The sequence below is a fragment of the Condylura cristata genome, unplaced genomic scaffold (genome assembly GCF_000260355.1).
Source record: "Condylura cristata isolate star-nosed mole 26May11 unplaced genomic scaffold, ConCri1.0 scaffold00005, whole genome shotgun sequence".
In the NCBI taxonomy this organism is placed as follows: domain Eukaryota; kingdom Metazoa; phylum Chordata; class Mammalia; order Eulipotyphla; family Talpidae; genus Condylura; species Condylura cristata.
This window is the reverse complement of record NW_004567106.1, coordinates 19,497,521-19,518,475: the sequence shown is the minus strand read 5'-3', so window position 1 is coordinate 19,518,475 and position 20,955 is coordinate 19,497,521. Positions and strand designations below refer to the sequence as shown.

The window sequence follows — 20,955 nt, the reverse complement described above, 5'->3', positions numbered from 1 at the left end:
CCTCTGCTAGCTAGAGGAAGTAGGGACCCCATCTTTTTACACCTACCTATTCTGCAGAAGCTTCAATCACATTGAATTTGGTGGGCGAATGAAGGAAGTAACTAATCCTGGCTCTAGTATCACAGGCTCTCTGTTCTTACCACTAAGATGTTGAAGACTTTCTTGAGTAATGTTTCTTAATTACTGAATGCCTTTAGGACAATTTTCAAAGACTTTAAATGTTTGGTTTTTAAATAATTTTCACTAGTTATAGTTGTTTTGCTGGAGAGAGAGTCTGCAGAACTCCTCTTGCTGACATTTTGGGTGGTTCATGTTCTCGTCTAAATACTTCTTTACTACATGGTCAGACATAGACTCTCAACAGTACCTGTAAGTAATTAAAATGGAATTCTGATTTTTTCCTTTGAGCTATGTGTGTCTATGTGTGTGCCACATGTGTTCTTGCTTGTAATGTCTCCTAACCCCTTTTGATAGGTATTAAGCTTATTCCTTAGCTCCCTTTTTCCTATTTGGTAGTCATTCCCTCCCTGTTTCCTCTCTGTCTCCTCATTTTTGCTTCTATGCCTAGATTCCAGATTTCTACTTGAACCACTGGAAATGGTGACAAAAAATACCTTGGATTTTGTACACTAGTTTCTGAACTGTATATCTTGCTTGGATGTTGATGTCCTTAAGAGTAAATTTGTTGTATTTGTGCATTAGTTTCATGTGCACGGTTCTCATCTGGCAATTATGTAAAGCTAGTACAATTGCCATCAATATAAGTTATGTTGAGCTCTCTAGCATATTTTCAGGCTACTTCAGTGAGGAAACTGACTGACAGTGACCTTCAGTACCATATTACACTCTATTAAAGAAACTGATCGGATGGAAGAATTCCTCTTTAAATAAAGTTTAGATGTATCTATTAAAGGACAGATCTTTTATTAGAGCAACTGGTATCAATGGCTGTCTTGCCTGAAGAAGCTTTGATGTAAGCCTATGTTTGAAGGGAGTGCTTTTCACAGAAGTTAGATGATAGTGTACGTTGTTTGGATTATTGTTGACTCTCATTTTTCGAATGTCATGGATTTATTTTTCTTAAATGTGTAACATGTAAATTAAATTACTTCACAGCACAGTAATTAGTAAATATTTGTGTATAATCCATTTTAATTCTTTGACAATAGTTTTTCCTCCTGCTTCCCATCCTCAAGGAATATCCAAATATCTTAACATCCTTTTTTAGTATTTGACTTCAGTGGCCTTGGATAAAAAGGATTTTGAGTTGACAGTGAAAAAAAAATAGTTCTAAGTATAGGGAGCTGTAATATCATGAGATGGGGAATAATTTTGGAACCAAGTAGACATTTGTTCATGTGATTGTAGGTAGTTTTCTGAAGACGCAAAACGTTCTAAAGTTAGGATAGAATTCAAATTTTTACTTTAAGTATTGTCAAATTTAATTTGCCTCTCTTTGTGACCTCTGGTTTTCAGGCCGCAGGAGCAATTCGACCTCTTGTGTCCACTGTCATTAGTCCCTCTTCTGATGGCTGCTTGGACCACTCATTGGAACGTGCAAGACACAGAGCAAGTGAAATGCCACAGGCTTTTCAGTTTGATGTGATCTATGAAGCTTATCAGCGGGTAAGAATGTTGGCTTTTGGAAAAAGCTTTTGTATGGGGAGTCCTCAAAACTATCCTTCGTAATTTTCTAGAATAACTCTTATGACTCAGTGTATAGTTGTATTCCTGGCTGAAGTTGTAGTGAAGCAGTGAGGAAACACAGTTAACTCAAACAATCCACGATGAGTCTTCTTTAATGTCCTCCTCCTTCCCTGAGGGGAAAGAAAAAACACACCCTCCCCGCAGCAACAGGTAGGTGATGTTTCTACCCAGCGGTGCTCATTAGAGACTTAGGGTCCAAGGTCATCATGAGAGATGATCTCTTTGATGTCCTTTTTTTTTTTTTTTTTTGTTAGTTTATACAAAAATTCAGATTCTCGAAGGAATGTGATACTATGCTGCTTAAACCATATTGTTTATGTAAATAACAAATTTTGGTATGGTTTGGTTTGTTTTTTTTTACCTCCCAATGTGACCCTATTTATTACTTAACTTTCCTTGCATAAATACCTTAGCACTCTTTTTCTAATTAATTTGCTAAAGCCAAAATATATACATATACAAGTTATATAGACCTGAGGCCATATGATTTTATATAGTCAAATTCCTTGTGGCCTCAGTGATGAAAAAAAATTTCATATGATAGATCATCATGTGCAATGAACACACTAAGGTGGTACTTCCCAAATTTGAAGAATCAGTAACACTTGCCACACTTGTTTATTAAAGTGCAAATCACTGGATCCTGTTATAAGCATTCTAAATAAATGGTCTGAGAGTTTGCATTTTTTTTTTTTAGATATATTTTTACACATACAGAACTGGGGTACAGGCCAGAGGCTCAGGGGCGGCGAGAGGCTTCACCAGAGACAGAGTGGGGAGCAGAACTGGCAGACTGACGAAGTACACTGCTGAGGGGAGCAGCGGGCGGGTCAGGAGAAGTCTGCCGCGCCATGTGGTCACCTCCGGGGCAGGCAGGAATTGAACTCATGGGGAAGTGGCTTTAGCTTCTTAGTGCTGTGCTTTAACCCGCTACACCACCGGAAGGACCTGCATTTTAGGTTCTAAAGCATAGTGGTGATACAGGCCTGGGGAGCACTCTGAGGAGCAATATTTCCATGTATAAGGACTTAATATTCCACAAAATGCTGTTGAAAAATACTACTCTTCTGTGAGAATTATGAGATTATCTTCAATTGTTCTCCTAGGATGTAGTTGTCATCTATCCTATTTATTCTTTGCAATATACTTGCTCTTTGTAATATAAATGTTTACTTTGATTTACCCTATTAAATAGGTTTAAACTTGATAGAACTATAATATTAGTGTACAAACCCATCAGTAATTTCTGTACTACAAATTATAGAATTGATTAAACATTAATATTTTAAACTTCTTTCAACTTAGGGAAGGAATTTGCTTAGCTGGAGTTTCACAAAAATATTGCACATAGTAAACATTTTTTGAATGGTGTATGTGGTGCTTTCCTGTTACTAGGCTATCCTTTGTAAGTTACTTTACACATTTTAGTTTTTTCAGATTCATTGAGGTATAACTGACAAATGAAATTGAGATTTAAAGTGTACAGTGTAATCTCTGTGTGTGCATATAGTATATATATAGTATGTGGTGTGTGTGTGTGTGTGTGTGTGTATATATGTATATATATTGCAACTTATACTAATAAGTTAACTCACCACTCTCCTCATATATTTCCCCCCATCCTTTTCTTGGTGAGAACATTTAAATTTCAGTCCATTCATAGATTTCAATCAGACAATATAGTGTTACAACCATTGTCACAATCACAATGTTACCATTACGTCCTCAGAGCTCATTTGTAAGTGAAAGTTTGTGCTTACCTCCTTTTACTAACCTTTTTTTATTTCCTCCATGTTATAATCTGAGAATAACTTTTCTATTGTTTGAGTTGAGTGTTTTTGATTTCACATAGGAGTGATGGCATGCAGTGTTTGTCTTTCTCAAACTTACTTCACTTGCCATAATGTTGTGCTGGTTCATCCAGTAGCAGGCTTTCATACCTTGACCCTGGTGAATGGTGCTCTGATAAGAATATGTATAGCTCTTTGAAGTGGTGGTATTTTATTTCCTGTGGATAGAGCCAGTAGTGTATTGTTTGATTGTATTGTAATTTTCTTATAATTTTTTGAATAACCACCCCTGTTTTCTATGAAACTATAGCAATTCACATTCCTGCCAGCACTCTTGTTAGGTTGTGTGTTTCTAGGAACTTATCTCTATCTTCTTTATTATTCAGCTCATTGTATATTTCCCACTATTTTCTTATTAGCTTTCAGACTTGAAAGCTAATTTGTCTTATTTGTTTTAATGTCTCTTTTTATTTGTAATTGAGTCCTTTTTTTTGCTCAGACTAGCTAATTTGTTTTTACATTTAGCTAGAAATGTTATTTTCCTTTTTTCTTTGTTACCTTTTTTTAGTTTCCATTTCATTTATTTCTACTTTTTGTTGATACTTTACTAACTTTGGATTTGTGATGTTCTTTTTTTCTAGTCCTTTGAGGAGTAAAATTAGGTTGTTCGTGTTTTTTGTTGTTTTGAATGTAGACATAACTTGTCTCTTAGAACTGCTTTGGCTGCATCCCATATATTTTAATATGTTTAAAAATTGCTTTTTTTGTTTGCTGTAGTCTCTGTGGGGTTTTCGAGTTGGCTTACAAATTGCTGATCTTAGTTAATCAAAACTAAGTGATTTGGGTCCTATTGTTTGAACAGCAGTTATAAAACTGTGGCAACTAGTTTCCTTCTAGGAAGGAAACTAGTGATTTGACATTATTCTTGGAGCAGACCATAATGAGAGAGAACAAGGGAAGTATCTACTGGCTTTGCCAGTCTTGGATAGCAGCCAGCCTCCAGATGCATGCTAAATTAACAGCTCAATTCTTAGGCATAACTTGTGAGATAAGCAGTTAGACTCCTTTCAGGAAAAGATTAGAAAATAGATGTTTTTGCCAATGTTTCCTGGGATGCTCCTTGAGGGTTATCGCCAGTGGGTGCTCTGCCTGTTGTTAAGAGTATCTTAAAGTGAGAGTGCAGATCTGTGGTCCAAATCATCTACTTTAAAATTAAGAAAACTTGGATAGTGTATAGTGTTGCTAGTGCTTATGTTCTAAATATATTTGAAGGTAAAATTGTGGAGAATAGCTAACATTTTGTATCTGAAACATTAGAGAAAGAAGTCACAGGCCCAAGAATTTGCTCTAAAAAAATTAGTATATAGTTTCCATTCATTGTGATTGAATGTGCTAGAAGCAAAGGTTTTGTGGAATCAGATGAAGAATTTGGTTTTGACATGCTAAATTTGAGATTCCTTTGAGATGTACAGTTTAAAATATTAAGTAGGCAGATATATGAATTCATAAATGAGTGGATAAGTCTAGAGGAGGTATGTATTTTGGAATTCTAACTGCATACATATTTAATGTCTTGGCATTAATGAAGATCAGCATGTGAATGGGTGTAGAATGAAAGAAGTTCAAACATTGACTGCTGAAGCAATGCCCAAGGTGTTTGAGTTTGGAGAAGCATATTGATTTTCTATTGATGCTGTAACAAATTACCACAAATTTAATTAAACACAAATTTATTCTTGCTATTCTGGAGGTCAGGAGTCTAAAGTTGTTTGTGTTAGTTTCTGGAGACTATAGCAGAGAATATATCTCAATTTTTAAATTTTGTCTAAAAATTTCTAATTGTTTCAAGGAACACATGTTCCTTGAGCTATATTTTGGGAACTTATGAAAACTAATAAAAACTTTAGGTCAAAAAATAAACTACAGAGCTAGTGACTAGTTCAATCAGTAATAATGGCTTAGAGGTATGGATTTGACTATTTAAAAAATAAAGGATGTAGCTTAGCATTTTGGAAGCAAAACAAAGTGCTTACTATTTTCTGAGAGTTTAGCAGAAATCAGTATGTTATAACTCTGATCATATGAAATAAAATCAGATATGGGAAAGAAACACATCCTAATCTAATTGAAAGGCATGTGGCCTGTGGCCAAGGAAAGAGTAAATGTGCAGATTGCGGTTAAGGATGACTTTCCTTCATTGAGTGATGGTAGGAGCTTATAGATATGAGTCTGTACTGTATGATGACTTTCTGGGTTGTCATTATTTACCCTGATGTTGTTTTACCTTTTTCATCTTCCTGTTCAAAATGCTATAGCTACGGTCACCTTATTTTAGTTAAAAAATGTAAGTTTCTGCCTCTTTTCCTATCCTGTCCTTGCTATCTTGCAGTATATCTTTTTGGTATCAGGTAGTTTATCACCTATTCAGGGAAGGTTTTACTCTCTCTCCCAGTCTAGGTTATGCAAACTCAGTAAGAGTTAACAGTAATAGGCCCTCCCTGATGGTGCAGCAGGTTAAAGCACAGCACGAAAATCTAAAGCCACTTCTGCATGAGTTGTATTCCCTCCTGTCTTGGAGGTGACCACATGGCACGGCAGACCTCTCTTGACCCGCCCGCTGCTCCCCTCAGCAGTGTACTTCGTCGATCTGCCTGTTCTGTTTCCCATTCTGGTGGAACCTCTCACCGCCCCTGAGCCTCTGGCCTGTACCCCAGTTCTGTATACACAAATAAATAAATCTTTAAGAAAAAAAAAAGAGTTAACAGTAATAATAAATTTAAAAATACAAATCAGAAACTAAAGATAAAATTGAAGAACAAAGGGAGAAACCACAGTCTTGATTATATTAATAAACCACAAACTACAAAACCAATCAAGATTTAAAGAAATTAGGAGAAAAAAAAACTCATGAAAGCAGAAAGAAATTAAGTACTGTATATTAAAATAAAGAAATAAAAGGCAAAAAAGTTTTTTTAAGATCCTGTTTTCTGCCTCGCATCAGAATTATTATTGAAGTTGATTATAAACTGTCACACTTTAATGCTAGATTGTGAGTCTGCAAGTCCTGTAGGCCAGGACTGTATCTATTTAGTTTTTAGCAGCTTACCTCATATATTAGGCATAGTCAATGGAATGACTATACAAGGGTGTCCATGCAAATAAAAACATGAAAAAATTCCAAAATCAAATAATGAACTATTGTGTGTACTAGCAAAGAGGTGCTATTATTTAGAGGGAAGAAATAAGGTTCAAAATGAAAAATTTTCGATTCACTTGAATGCTAAACGACATTTTTTGAGGCATGGTTCATACTTACATAATGAAATGATTAGAATAGATCATGAAATAAATTTTGATCTCATTTAGACCTATGACCTTTTATGCTAATTTGTCAAGTTTATGCCTTAGCATCTGAGTTAGCTTAGCAGCTTACAGCCAAAAAAAATTGTGCATTGATGGGAAAAATATGGTGAGTTATTCTAAGGACATATTTTGTTTATTTTTTTTTATCTAAGGACATATTTTATGAAAGAATATCAATAATGGAATTAACATCAAAACAATTTTACTAATATTTTTCTCATATACTATGCATTTTGTTATATAGATGAGTTAATAAAAAAATATATTAATTACCTGCTATGTTCTGATGGTGGAATGCTGCTGTGTAGTTGGCTTAAACAGGGAACTACTTTTCTGGGTTATGGTTGGTTATATTTGCCAGAAGAACAAGATGAGTGATGTTTAGAAGGCTGAGGGTAAAACAGAAACTATTTTTTTCCTTAAGGTCATTTTCTCTTTTACTTTCAGATAAAGTGATCAATATACATAAAACTGCTTTGTGAGTTCCAACCTGTCTTCTCTAGTCCACGCTCAAATTCATTTTCTTGACTCATAGCAGTGCTTATCATCAGCTAGCTCTGGCTTATCTCTAGCTGGGAACCTTCTGAGGCTTAACTACACAGAACCAGCTGTTCTGCAGACTTCTTCATGACTTCCTTCTTAGATACCATTGGTGCCTGGGTGTACTGTCTTGTCATAACTCTTTAATCTTTTCAACCCACTTTACTAGTCCATGTAGGTTATAATTCCTACCCATCTTGTCCTCTCACCTCCTCACCCTGCATGGACAAATTATACTGCGCCCCTAACTGATGGTCTGATTCAACTTTGGATCATGTACATATGATGTACACTTAGATATACAATAACACTTACAGATTTTTACTATTGCTGAGTTAATTTTTACATCAATTAGAACAGAATACATTTTCAGAAGATACACATGTCTCTTGTAAGGTAATAATTTTCCACGGTATTTGGTGCCAAACTTGAGTTTGTAACATAACTTTCTTTTTGGGTGTTTCACAAAGCATTGCCACAAGAACTAAAAGGAAATTTTTGCTTTAAGTCGTTTTGACTGGGTTTTGGTTTATTGGTCTCTTGCCTAGAACATTTGAAAAGTCACACATAATGATATAAAAAAGGTTATGAATTAATAATAAAATTGGCATGTTCCTTGCTTAGAACCACTAAAGAATAGTCGAAAATAGTCTTGTGGGATATGACCCTTCAAAATAGGTCCTTTCCTTCATGTATTTAAGCATTTATGGACTTATATAAGTATATTCTTTTCCCTATAAGTGCTTTAAAAATTTGTCATAATTTTATGAACATTACTTTTTTTTGGCATTAATATTAGAAAGTTTGATATTTCAGATTATGACCTAGAGATATATTGATAGTTTAGCATTAGCTGGGCTTTAGAGGAGACATTTTCATTTACTTTTGAATAAAAATTTCTTCTAAATTTTAAGCCCAGTGGAATTTTTTCCACAGACTATTTAGGACAAGGGTTTATTTTTTGTGAAAATTATGTGCACTGCTTAATGTCAACATGACTATATATTTCATAAACCTCACAGTAGGTAGTCTGTTAACAATTCCACTATTTATAGTGTCTATAGATTCTATATCAAATCATTACTCAGCTTTTGGCTCCTATTAATGAAGGAATAGCCTGAATAGTCAACCTTCTAATGGGTATGTTAGAAACCTGCTTGCATACTCTTTCTCTTTCTTTCTGTCTCTCTCTTTCCCTTCCCCCCAGTTTGAGAGACACAGACATGTATACAGAGCCAGGTATAAGTGTATGTATATATGCTTACATTTTTATAAAATCAGTGAAGAGTAAGCCAAATTTGGCCAAAGTGGAAAGGGACTCAGTGGGCTGTATCCACATTTATATGGTTATTTAATAATTTATTGCCTCTCTCTCTAAATCTGTTCTTCACTGACTTCCTGGATTCAATGCATATTTATCATTTTTCAGGAAATTTTAAGGTTTATTATCTGAAGTGCTAAGGGTCATTGCTGCAAGAATGGGGTTTCCTGCTATTCTCGGTTCCATTCCTGCTATCTCCACTGCTGCCACTGGTGTGTGTGTGTGTAACAGTAAGTCACATACTTGCTACTAAGTTTTTGATACCACCTCTGGCTTGCCATTCTCTACCTGCCATCTTCTCTCTGCTGACAGTCAGGTGCAGTTTCCTGTTTATTAACCTGACCTGTATTTCTTCCCTGCTAGTCTTGGTTCCATGGCAGCCCAGCAGTAGGTTTTCAGTTTGTTAGTGCCTGTCTGCAGTTTCACCATCATTAGCCTCAGGCTCCTGGTCACTTGGTGGAGGGCCTCTGCCTTGCTCAGTCCTCACTCATGATTTCTTATCTGTCACCCTTGGCTTACTGATTGTGTTTAATCTTTGGCCCAGGTCAAAGCATTAACCTATTCCTCTATGCAGTAGCTTATAGCCATATGCTCTCCAGTGATGCTTGAATCTCAGCTGTCTACTCTTTATACATATGCTGGGTATATTTCCTCAGACTCAGAACATTTTTTTAGAGTTCTCTTTTATTCATTCTCAGTACTTAAATCATTGTACAAAGTTAGGAATACTATTCAAATTATTTTGTAGTTTATGAATCTGAATGGAAGCTGAATAACACATACACTCCTGTCCTCTCCCAAGGCACTTCTCAGTTTCTGCAGGGGTGAGGCAGAAATCTCTCTCTCTATTTTTTTTTTTTTTTTTTTTTTTTTTAGTGTGGAAAGCCAGAGCATGAAACTTAGGGCTGCAGGGTAGTTGGGAAGTGAGGGAGATATTCTAAAATGTAGGGAGCCACAGAAAAGGGAGGCTCTATATATGAGCATATAAAATCTCCTCAAAGCCTGTGCATGCATGGGGCAAAGTTCCAAATGACCCAGGGCAAAGAAAACTGGAAACCTGAGAAAGATGAGCAGAGACTTGAGCAGCTACTTGCCTCAGGGGAGACAGTTTGGATTTCCAGTTCTGGTATGTTAAAGGAATGGGTAACTCCTTTGGCTTTTCATTGATAAAATAGGATCCTATCCCTATTTTATAGCACCACTCCCAGGAAATACTGTGGGAAATAACAGAATCTGTAGTTTTAACAACATATCAACAGTGTACTGTATATAAAGATTATTAAGCATTAAAAAAGAGGTGAAAGTGATTTACATTTAAAAACCAGTCAATAGAGAAAGACTCAGCTATTGAAACAACATTATAGGACTTTTTTTGTATTTAGGTAAAAGTTTATGTATTTATTTTTTATTGTTTATGTATTTATTTTAAACTGCGGTGTACGTTGTTCTTTTGTGAATTAGAAGCATGGCCTCTCCACTCTCAAGCTTTGTTACCTTATTGTACCCACCACCAAGACTTTAAAATAACTGCAATAAATATGTTGAATAATCTACAAGAGAAAGTTGATAACTTGTAGGGGTATGATGAGAGATGGGGATGAGGAATTTCTTTCAAATATGGGAAGGGTAAAAGGAAGATACAAAGAGATCTGGGAACTGGAAAATAGATAGGAAACCTTGATAAAAATGTGCGGAACCTGTTGACAGTAATCTACCATGGAGTGAGGGAAGGATCAGTGTACTAGAGAATAGACTGGATTCCAGGAGATCAAGATTGGAAGCTACTCTCTTGTTACAGTCTGGGTCTGGACCTGGAATATCACCTGTTCTGTTATACTCCATTGATCAGAGCATCTTTTTCTTTTTTTTTTTTAAGATTTATTTACTTATTTGTGCATACAGAACTGGGGTTAAAGGCTCAGGGGGCGGTGAGAGGCTTCACCAGAGATAGAGTGAGGAGCAGAATGAAGTACACTGCTGAGGGGAGCAGCGGGTGGGTCAGGAGAAGTCTGCCTCGCCATGTGGTCACCTCCGGGGCAGCCGGGAATCGAACTCAGGCAGAAGTGGCTTTAGCTTCTCAGTGCTGTACTTTAATCCGCTGCGTCACCAGGGAGGGCCAGTCAGAGCATCTTAATGGCCCTCCTTTTCAAGAACTGGTGGTAGTTTTTATCCCCCATACCATCATTTTATGATGTCAATAAATGTAGACTTGCACAACTCTCTGCTTTAGTTTCTACTGTGTAGTCATTGTTTAATATTTGCTATATTTCTCAGTCTTGGCATTATTGTCCATTAAGGAGGAAGATATCAACCTTGCTTGGTTGTTGAGAAGGAAATAGCTAGAATAATAGAAAATTAATAAAAGTTCTGTGTAATTTTGGATAATTTCATTATTCTTTGGTTCCATTTGTCAGTCCCTACAAAAATGTTATCATGTACATATACTTGTAGTTAATTATATAACCTTTAAATTCTATACTTTTGAGATAGATTTAGAATAAACCTAGAAGTTTTCTATGAAATTTTACTTTCTTCTTGTTCCACATTATATTTTGGTGTTAATCTTGGATAGGGTGTAGAAGTTGTCAAACCAGTGAGGTACTGTTGTTACTATACCTGCTTAAATAATTTGATCTTTTAATGTTAGGTATACTGTATTAGCCTGCCTGGGGGTCATTTTTATGCTCTAATGCTAATTGATTTGACACCTACTCAAACCACTGTTCCAGTGAATATATACTAGCTGGGTTTGCCTACTCTGCCACTCTGGCATCTGAACAGCCATTCCTCCCTTCCTCATGCCTGCTCCCTAGTGATGGAAGGGGATAAAAACAGTGATGACATTGGGAGCTCAACATGTTCATTTTATTTCTGGCTTTGTCATCTTGAACAATAATGAACAGAGACTTCAATTTGTTTGGGGCTATATTTGTACCTATCTAAGAGGGATTTGGAATAGATGATTTCTAAAAATTCTAGTAAAGCTCTGATTTTAGTATTCAGAAACAGGTTAATGGTTACCTTATTATCTGATGATTATCTGAAAGAACTGAGAATAGAAAGTGAGTAGTAATGAGAAAGACATTCTTTCTAGTAGATTAAGATGTGGCATATGTAGTCAATGGAATATTACTAAAAAACCTCGTGATCTTTTTGACAAAACAGATTGAACTAGAGGAAATTATGCTAACATATATAACTAAATTAGGCTCAGTTATCTGAAAAGAACTGAACATAGAAATTGAAAAGTAATGGGAAAGTAATGAAAAGACTTCCAGTAGTCATTTGGTTGGCTACATGAGTGTAAATAGGCATGAGATATGAATGCAGCCCCAATACCCTGTGCTTATGGAATGATGCAGCTAAAACATCTTCTAAATTATAATATTAAGGATGAATCACTACAAGTATTTTGTAACTTCTGATACAGAAGAGATGTTTTTGAAAAATATTTCAGTTTTGAGGGGCTGAAACCTCTCAGGATTATTTCATTGGCAAGAATACTAACCTTTTTATGGAAGCTTCAACAGTAATCCTTTAGTTTACAAAGTTAAAGCATACTTAATGATGTCAAATTTCTATTCTGTGATACATTTCTTTAAAATTATATATAGCGATGAAATCTTAATGAATTATCATTGAATAGAAGGAATAAGTGCCTATTATTTGGCCTATATTTGCTTTCCCTTTGCATTGATTAATTTGGTTGTTTAATATTTGGCTGTCTGCTGTGTCTGAGCTTCCATTTTGAGTAGGTATTTTTCTTTTTGACATGTTATTAGCATTTTATAAAATTGAGATGACATTGGCTTGCAATTATTTGTATGATTCAGATATATAGGCATCACCATACTTACCACAAAGGTACCCATAATCATACACCATAGTCCATTGGACCCTTTGTGTTGCCTATCCTATGGCATTTTCATTTCTACACTCAGATTTCTGTTACTTTTTTTTTAAAGATTTATTTATTTATTCATACAGAACTGGGGTACAGGCCAGAGATGCAGAGGGTGAGAGGATTCACCAGAGACAGAGTGGGGTACAGAACAGGCAGATCGACGAAGTACACTGCTGAGGGGAGCAGCGGGCGGGCCATGGAGAGGTCTGCCGCGCCATGTGGATCTCCTCCGGGGCAGGCGGGAATCGAACTCATGAGGAAGTGGCTTAAGCTTCTCAGTGCTGTGCTTTAACCCGCTGCGCCACCAGGGAGGGCCTCTGTTACTTTTTTTATACTTTTCTTATTTGGTCTCATTTTTCCATATTCTACAAATGAATGAAATCATCTGACTTTTGTCTTTTTTTTGTCTAACATATACTTGAGCACACTTCCTCCAGTTCTATCTATGTTGTCACACATGGCAAGAGTTACTTTATTTATTTTTAATATCTGAGTAGTATTCCATTATGTGTATATACCACAGCTTCTTAATCTTCTTGTCTGCCCTTGAGCATTTGGGTTGTTTCCATAAGTTGGCTATTATAAATAGTGCTGCCATGAATATATAAGAATACATGTATTCCTTTGAATTAATGTTTCTGTATCCTTCAACTATATACCTAGAATTAGAATTAGAAATATTTTTTAATATTTTGAGAATCATCCATTCTGTTTTCCATAGGGGCTAGTCCAGTTACATTCCTACTAATAGTGTATAAAGTTTCCTTTTCTCCACATCCTCACTAACACATTGTGGTTTCTGGAATTTTTGATAGGGGCCATTCTCATAGGTATGAGGTGGTATCTCATTGTGGTTTTGATTTGCATTTCCTGAAGATAAGTGGTGATGAACATCTATTGGCCATGTGTGTATCTTCTGTGGAGAATTGTCTATTCAGGCCTACTCAGTGGGCACTTTTCATCTGTGCCTGATTACTGTGTGTGCTGTGAGTTTGGATAGAGTGGGGGTATACTAGGGTGTGGTGTACTCTCTTTTTGAGACTACTAGATCACTGCACTTCCTTTGCTAAATTAGCATGGGATTTTTGATTCATGCAAAAGAAAAGAGAAACTAGTTCATGGAATACCTACTCTATGGAAGGCAAAGTATCTGGTATGTAATATTTACATTTTATAGTTAAGTTGAGATCCTTGCACAGGGTCAACATCTATGAAATGGTGAAAAAAGATAAAATTTAATGTTTGAGTACAGTCCTTGTTATGTCTCCTGAAACTGATTATTACAGTAATGATGTGCTTTATTCGAGTACATTTTGATGATTTTGCTTGTTAAAAAGTATAATGACTTACGCAAATGGCTTTTTAATAAAGGACAGCAATCCACAACAAAAAGACTTTCATTAGCTGAGTTTTTTGGAGCAGTGCACTTTCATTAGAATATTGCCTGACTATATCTGTGTGGTGTTTATCTTCTTGGTTTAACTTTGTGGTTTAATACTAATGCTATTCAAGTTTTTGATAGGGGGATAAATGTATTTGAAATGTTAGAAATACATAGGATATGACTAATTCCATTATTTTTTGATAACTATAGTTCAGTAAGAAAGGTCTGGAAACATCCTTTTATTAAACTTAAGTGTACTTAAGTGTTTAATGACACTAAATTCCTTTCTTGGTTACACACTGTTTTCTTAACCACAATAGTCTTTAGGATAATAAGAAAATTGCAAGAAAAAATTTGCATTACCTACTGCTAAGAGTAACTAAAAATTCTATTTCAATACTTTTTTCTTTTCCTGTAATTTTAAATTTCTTTATAAGTTAAACAAAAAGTTACTATTCAAAGTTAAAGAGGTGATACATCAGTTCATTCACCTTGGTTTCTCTATCACCAGATCAGGAAGTCACATGCATATTTTCTCTCTTAGAAGCAGGTATTACATACTTATTTATCATTCTGAATTGTAGAATATATGAATGTACGAATTGTAGAATATATGAATGTATGAATGCCCTTTGCTTTAAGCCATATCACAAATCATGTTATTTTATATCCTACTGGTATTTAAAACAGTATAATAATATGTGGGGAAAGGGTTGAACTATCTATTAAATGCTGCATTTTAAATGAATTTTAGTTTTCATACTTTTCATGATTTTATTGATTCAGATGAAGGAATTTATTAATTTGTTTTATTCCTAAAAGAAACTTTCTTGCCACCATACTTCCTTTTTTCAGCATTGTCATCACGGTCAAATCATGTACTTACAGTGTGAACTGACAATTATTTATAGTTAGACACTTTCCCAGAAGGTGAATTTAATTAAAAAATTTCGCAATCAATTTAAATGATAGTTAAATTAATCTTTTTCTGGTATAGCTACTTGCTTCTCGACTTTAGATTTTTCTGGAAGATAAAGAGTGATGCTATTTAAAGTGATAGGAAGTACCTGAGGGGAGAAATCAAATATTGTACAAAAATGAATAATGTTGTAAAAAAAAAAAGTTATCCTCCTCCCCCCCCAAAAAGGGAAAACTTGTAGGAAGACTTTTGCTAGCAGTTTAGATTACCTCAGTGGGAAGAGCTACAGTACTTTGAAATTAGACTGCTGTGCTTGGTTCTTCCACACTAACTATGTGAATGTAAGCAGGTTATTTAGCCTGTCAGTCTCAGCACCCTTATCTATTGAATAGGGCTAACTGTAGTAACTATTTCTTAGGGTGAGAGGGAAGTTTGGATGAACTAACCCAATGTCAAATGTCTAGCATAGTGTCTGACATCATGCGTTTTACTCAGCTGTAATTTACAAAGATTCCCCAAACTCTGTGGAATAAAACAATAATTGTTGATTCTTATTTGCCTTTCTGCAGGTTTGTTGGATGTTGGCTGATACAGGCTGGGCTGAGTGAATGGCTGTCTTTATGGTGTACTTGGCACACATGTCTCCTTGCTGTGGGTTGTGTTCTATGCATGTGTTACTACATACTTATTTTTGAATTCCAGGTCTAAGAGGCAGTGCCTTTCCTGGGAAATTTGTTTTAGCAATAGCAGAAGGTACCAGAGAACAGTAAAAAGAAATGATTTTTCATTAACAACAGGTATGGAACAAACACATTGCTACTTCCACTTGTATTCCACTGGTCAAAGCAAGGCTGTGACCAAGACCAACATGGTGCAGTCCGCACTGTACACACCAATCTTCAGTGGTGGCAAGGCGTGGGAGATCTTTCAGCTACAGGAAAATAAAAGTAACTTTCCCCAATATTTTAGTCTTTTTTAGCTGTTATGTTTGCTTTTCTTTTAATTTTTACTCTTTTCCTTTTGCCATGAGCATTCTGGCATGAGTGTAATGGGTACTGAACCTGTCACATTGTTGAAGTTTTCCAGGCTTCCAACCCTATCTGGCTTCAATATTTTCCCTCAACTGACAAAAATTATTTTTTCCTACAGTCTGACTTAATTTCATTCTTTAAATCACATTTAATTATTTTTAATATTTATTTTATTCATTTATACATATAAGAACTGAAGTATAGGCCATAGGTGTGTGTGGGGGTGAGGGTGAAAGGATTCACCAGAGAGAGTGGAGAACAGAACCTAAAGATCTACTCAAATACATTGCTGAGGGGAGCAGTGGGTGAGACAGGAGAGGTATGTAGATATTACTCTTGAGGTCAACATCTAGGAGTGGAATTGCTAGGTCAGATGATGGATATATTATTTTGAGAAACCTCTATTCTGTTTTCCTTAGGGGCTGAAATACACTGTGGTATTTCTACCGACAGTGTGCAAGCATTCCATTTTCTCCACATCCTTGCCAACACTTGTTTCTGATCTTTTTGATATTGGACATTTTTGCAGGTGTGAGATGCTATCTTATTATGGTTTTGATTTACATTTTCCTGATGACAAGTGATCATGAATTTTTTTTTCATTTGTCTATTAGCTATCTGTATATCCGCTTTGGAAAAGTGTCTGTTTAGCATTTTTGCCTCCCTGCCCCCCTTTTTTGAGTTAGGTTTGTTTTTTGTTGAATTGTATGAGTTCTCTATATGTCTTGAATATCTGCCCTTTGTCCGATGTTTAATGTGCAAATATTTTCTGCCATTTAGATGGGTGTCCTTTATTTTGCTGATAGTTTCCTTTGTGCTAAGGCTTTTTGTTTTGATGTGGTACCATTTGTTTGTTTCCTTTTGTTCTTCTTGTCATTGTAAACACACAAAAGTCATCATTGCGTAGTGTTTTATACATGTCTTCTTCAATATATGTTATGGTTTTAGATCTTATACCATGCATTTAATTTACTTTGAGTTAGTGTTTGTGTAAGTTGTGAGATGATAATCTGTTTTAATATTTTTGCATTTGTCCAGTTTTCCCCATGCTTTTTTTTTTTGAAGAGACACTCCTCTTTCTTTCTTTCTTTCTTTTTTTTAAAGAACTGGGATACAGGCCAGAGATGCGGAGGGTGAGAGGATTCACCAGAGACAGAGTGGGTAGCAGAACAGGCAGATTGAGGAAGTACACTGCTGAGGGGAGCAGCGGGCAGGTCAGGAGAGGTCTGCCTCGCCATGTGGATCTCCTCCAGGGTAGGCAGGGATCGAACTCATGCGGAAGTGGCTTAAGCTTTTCATTGCTGCCCTTTAACCCACTGCGCCACCAGGAAGGGCCACACTCCTCTTACTTATTGTGAACCTTTGACTCATTTTCATAGATATACTGTCCATGTAAGTGTGGGTTTATTTCTGGTCTGTCACTTTTGTTCCATTAGTCTGCAATGTTTGTTTTTGTTCAAGTACTGATTTGGTTGCTATAGCTTTATAGTATGGCCTGAAGTGTGGGAGCATGATACATCCACTTTTTTTTTGTCAGGATCATTTTGCCTATTGGTGTCTTGTCATTCCATATGAATTTGAGTATAGATTGTTCTTTTTCTTTGAAGAAAGCTATAGAAATAGTGTTAGTATAAATACTTGAATTAGTGCTGAATAAACACAACCTTTATATCTTAATACGGAGGAAGATTATGGGAAAATGGCTGTGAGAGAGAAAAAAAACTTGAACAATATTGCAACTCTAGGAGCAGATGCTCATACTTTTAGAAAGTGAATATCCTTTGTACAAATGTTACTTCATAACATTTGACAAAGATGATAGTGACATAACAGCTTATTTTCCAAACTGTTGACTGGAGAATTCAGTACTGCCTGCCTATGTATCGGTATCAGCAATACTGTACTCTGTACTCCTTTGTGCTATATTATACAATTGTTACACATTGTATGTCCTTTAGTACTCATTTATTAACTATTATTCTTCCTAGTCTCTGTTAAGTCAGGAGAAAAGATCAAGCCAAAAATATATTTATACCATCTTTTATGTGTACTCTCACTGGTCCTCTTTATGTACATTCTGGTTGCTGAACTCATATCCTTCCATTTTAATCTTAACAATTACCTTTAGTATTTTTTTATAGAGCATAATGGCTAGCAAAATACTCACTTCGGTTACCTGGAAATACTTTGATTTCGACCTCATGTACAAGTGATCATTTTGTTGACAGGGATTTCTTGTCAAATAATTGGTTAACAGTTATTTTCTTTTAACTTTTGAATGTTTTCCCACTGCCTTTGGATTATGTAATTTATGCCTAAAAATCAGCTGTTTGTCTTACTAGTAAATTTAATACATGATGACTGCTGCTTTTAAAATTCCTCTTGACTTTTGACACCTTGACTTTCATGTGTTTAGGTCTCTGTGCTTCTCCTACTTAAAATTAATCAAGCTTCTTAATCCAGTGTTGGAAGTTCTCAGCTATCATTTCATCAAAAATGATTCTCTTTTTTCTCCTTTCCATCTGCGTGAATCTGATATGATGTATTTTTTGACATATTTGATGATGTCCCATGTACTTATACTCTATTATGTCTTTTTTTCTGGTAATCAAGTTAAATATCTCAGTTGACCCATCTTCAAAATACCAGTGAATCTGACTCCTCAGTGCTATTATTGATGGCTAATGCATTTTTCCTTTCTGTTGTTTTACTTCTTAATTATGTAGAACAATTGCTTTTTGTAATTCCCACCTCTTTGTTAATATCTTCTAATGATGATTCACTTTTTCATTATATTTTTCCTTTAGTCAGCTTCCTTTAGACTCATTAAATATAAATTATGTTTAATGCTATTTAAAGACTTTGTTCAGTCCAAAGTCTGGGATTCCTCAGGGCAGTTTCTCTCAAGTACTTTCTTCTCTTATATAGATCATATTTCTGTTTCTTTATATTTGCTGATTGTTGAAAACTGAGCATTTTTCATAATATGGCAACTGGAAATAATAACCCACTTCTTTATGGTTTGCTGTAATAGGTATTTTTCTGCTGTTTATTTAATTTTTCGGAATCCTTAATATTTGTCATGTATAGCTATTGAAGCCACTACTAGGCTATCTTATTTGTAAACTTATCTTATTGGTCAGTTAATAATTAGATTATTTCCTTAAACGCTTCCTGGAATTAACAGTTCTCCAGGTTTCTGTCTAGGAGATTTGTGTGTGTGTGTGTGTGTGTTAGAACACACTTTCTATGCTAGGGAGAAAGTTTGCAATTCTTTCTCATGGCAGCCAGATGTAAGAAGACCTCCTCAGGTCTTTGTTGGCATGTGCATATTCCAATGTGTATGTGCGGTTTTCTCGAGATTTCCAGAATGGTTTGAAACTTGTCAGTTCTCCTTGTGGACATCAAATTCCCCAGCTATTTCTTTTTAGTTTTGAAATGTTTGGTTAACTTGTTGTTTGTCTGAGCTGTTACCACCACCTTAGGCAGCTGCAGGCTAAAGAATTACCACTAAATATTTTTAGCAAATGCCCCCAGGGAAACAATCTGTTTTGGTCAAAAAAGACACATCTTGAAGGTTATTTCCAGGAAACTTTACACATATGACTTTATGGCAGTTACCAAGAAATTGGGATTTAGATAGGCTCCAACCTTACTTTGCTTATCTAGGGGCTTCCAGGCTTCTGGCTCTCATTGTGCTTATTAGACCAAGGATGTTATCATGCTCAGAAGGCTGTATGTGGGGTGTGGGAGAAGTTCAGATGCCAGTGTTAGCTGTTTTTACCATGGTTTGTTGCAGTATGTCAGTTAACATCTAGATTTCTGACCAAATTGATTTTCATAAAATTTGTTCTCTTATGGAGAGAAGGGTTATGTAATTATTTTTGCTGAGTTATTCACCTCTGCATATAACTATACTTGATTTTCACCTTATCTTCATATCAGTTATAATTGAATTTGGAGGTGTCAGTATCAAAACTACAAGACTCAACTATGTGAAAGTTGATTATACAATATGCATGTCATATACATTATGTTAATTATATCTTTTAATACAGGCTTTTAAAAATGTCTTTATTTTACTTGGAAATACTTTTCTCTAAAATGTAAGTTTGTGCCTTTTTTGACCTCTTAATTAGGTACAATTCACCTTATCTGTTAGTTTGCCATATTGTTTCCTATTAGATCAGTAGATTGTTTTCACATTAACTGTAACTAGTGGCTTACTTCCCTCTATGATTAAATAAGCACAGTATGAAAGCTTTTATTTGAGATGTTTCTAGATACAATAGTACCAGTAACTAAAACAAAACAAAACAAAGGTTACATCTTAACTAATACATTGAGTAGAAATAACAAATTATTGTGATGTAGCAAAAAATACATATATATCCAAAAGTCTCTTTATCAAATATGGGCTCAGTATTGATTCTTTTCTTGCTATGATAATTATGTTTGTTAAAGATTTTAAATGGTGTGTGTGGGGGGAGACAAAAATAGACAAGGGATGGGGTTGAAATATAGAAAAATAGTGGGTTGAGGAGAGAGAATGTAAGTGAACAAAAGAGAAGAGTTGAGAAATGGGGTTAAAGAAGGAGAGAAGTGAGAGGTGGAATGACTGAGACAGGCAGAAATTAAAAACAGCCATAGAAACTGGGAGAGAAAGGCACATTATAAACATGTTTGGCTGAAGATAGTAGAAAAGCTGAACTTGGAAGAATTAAGTCATTATTTTCATAGACATTATTCCTGAAAGTAATAGTTTTGAGGAAAAATTAATAAATGAGTGGTGAAAAATATTTGGGAAGTGCTAGACTTAATATTCCTTATTTGAGTTTTCAAAATGTATATACTGAATTTGGGTTAAGCTTGCATTTTATAAATTTATTTGCATAAAAAGGATTGTCCAAAGATCCCGGCTAGTAACGCTGAGAAACTACTGTATCTCTACATTAGAAACTGATGGGTTTGTTGACAATTTTATTCATTTTTTTTC

The 20,955-nt window shown here is 35.3% G+C and overlaps 1 protein-coding gene across 1 annotated transcript in view; it reads left to right on the top strand.

Moving 5' to 3' along the window:
• ISPD (isoprenoid synthase domain containing) overlaps nucleotides 1–20,955 on the top strand; it is a 229,437-nt gene that overhangs the window by 29,465 nt on the left and 179,017 nt on the right. The window contains exon 3 of the mRNA XM_004677120.2: nucleotides 1,477–1,626. Coding sequence (XP_004677177.1) covers nucleotides 1,477–1,626 — 150 coding nt within the window. The remainder of the gene's footprint in view (nucleotides 1–1,476; nucleotides 1,627–20,955) is intronic.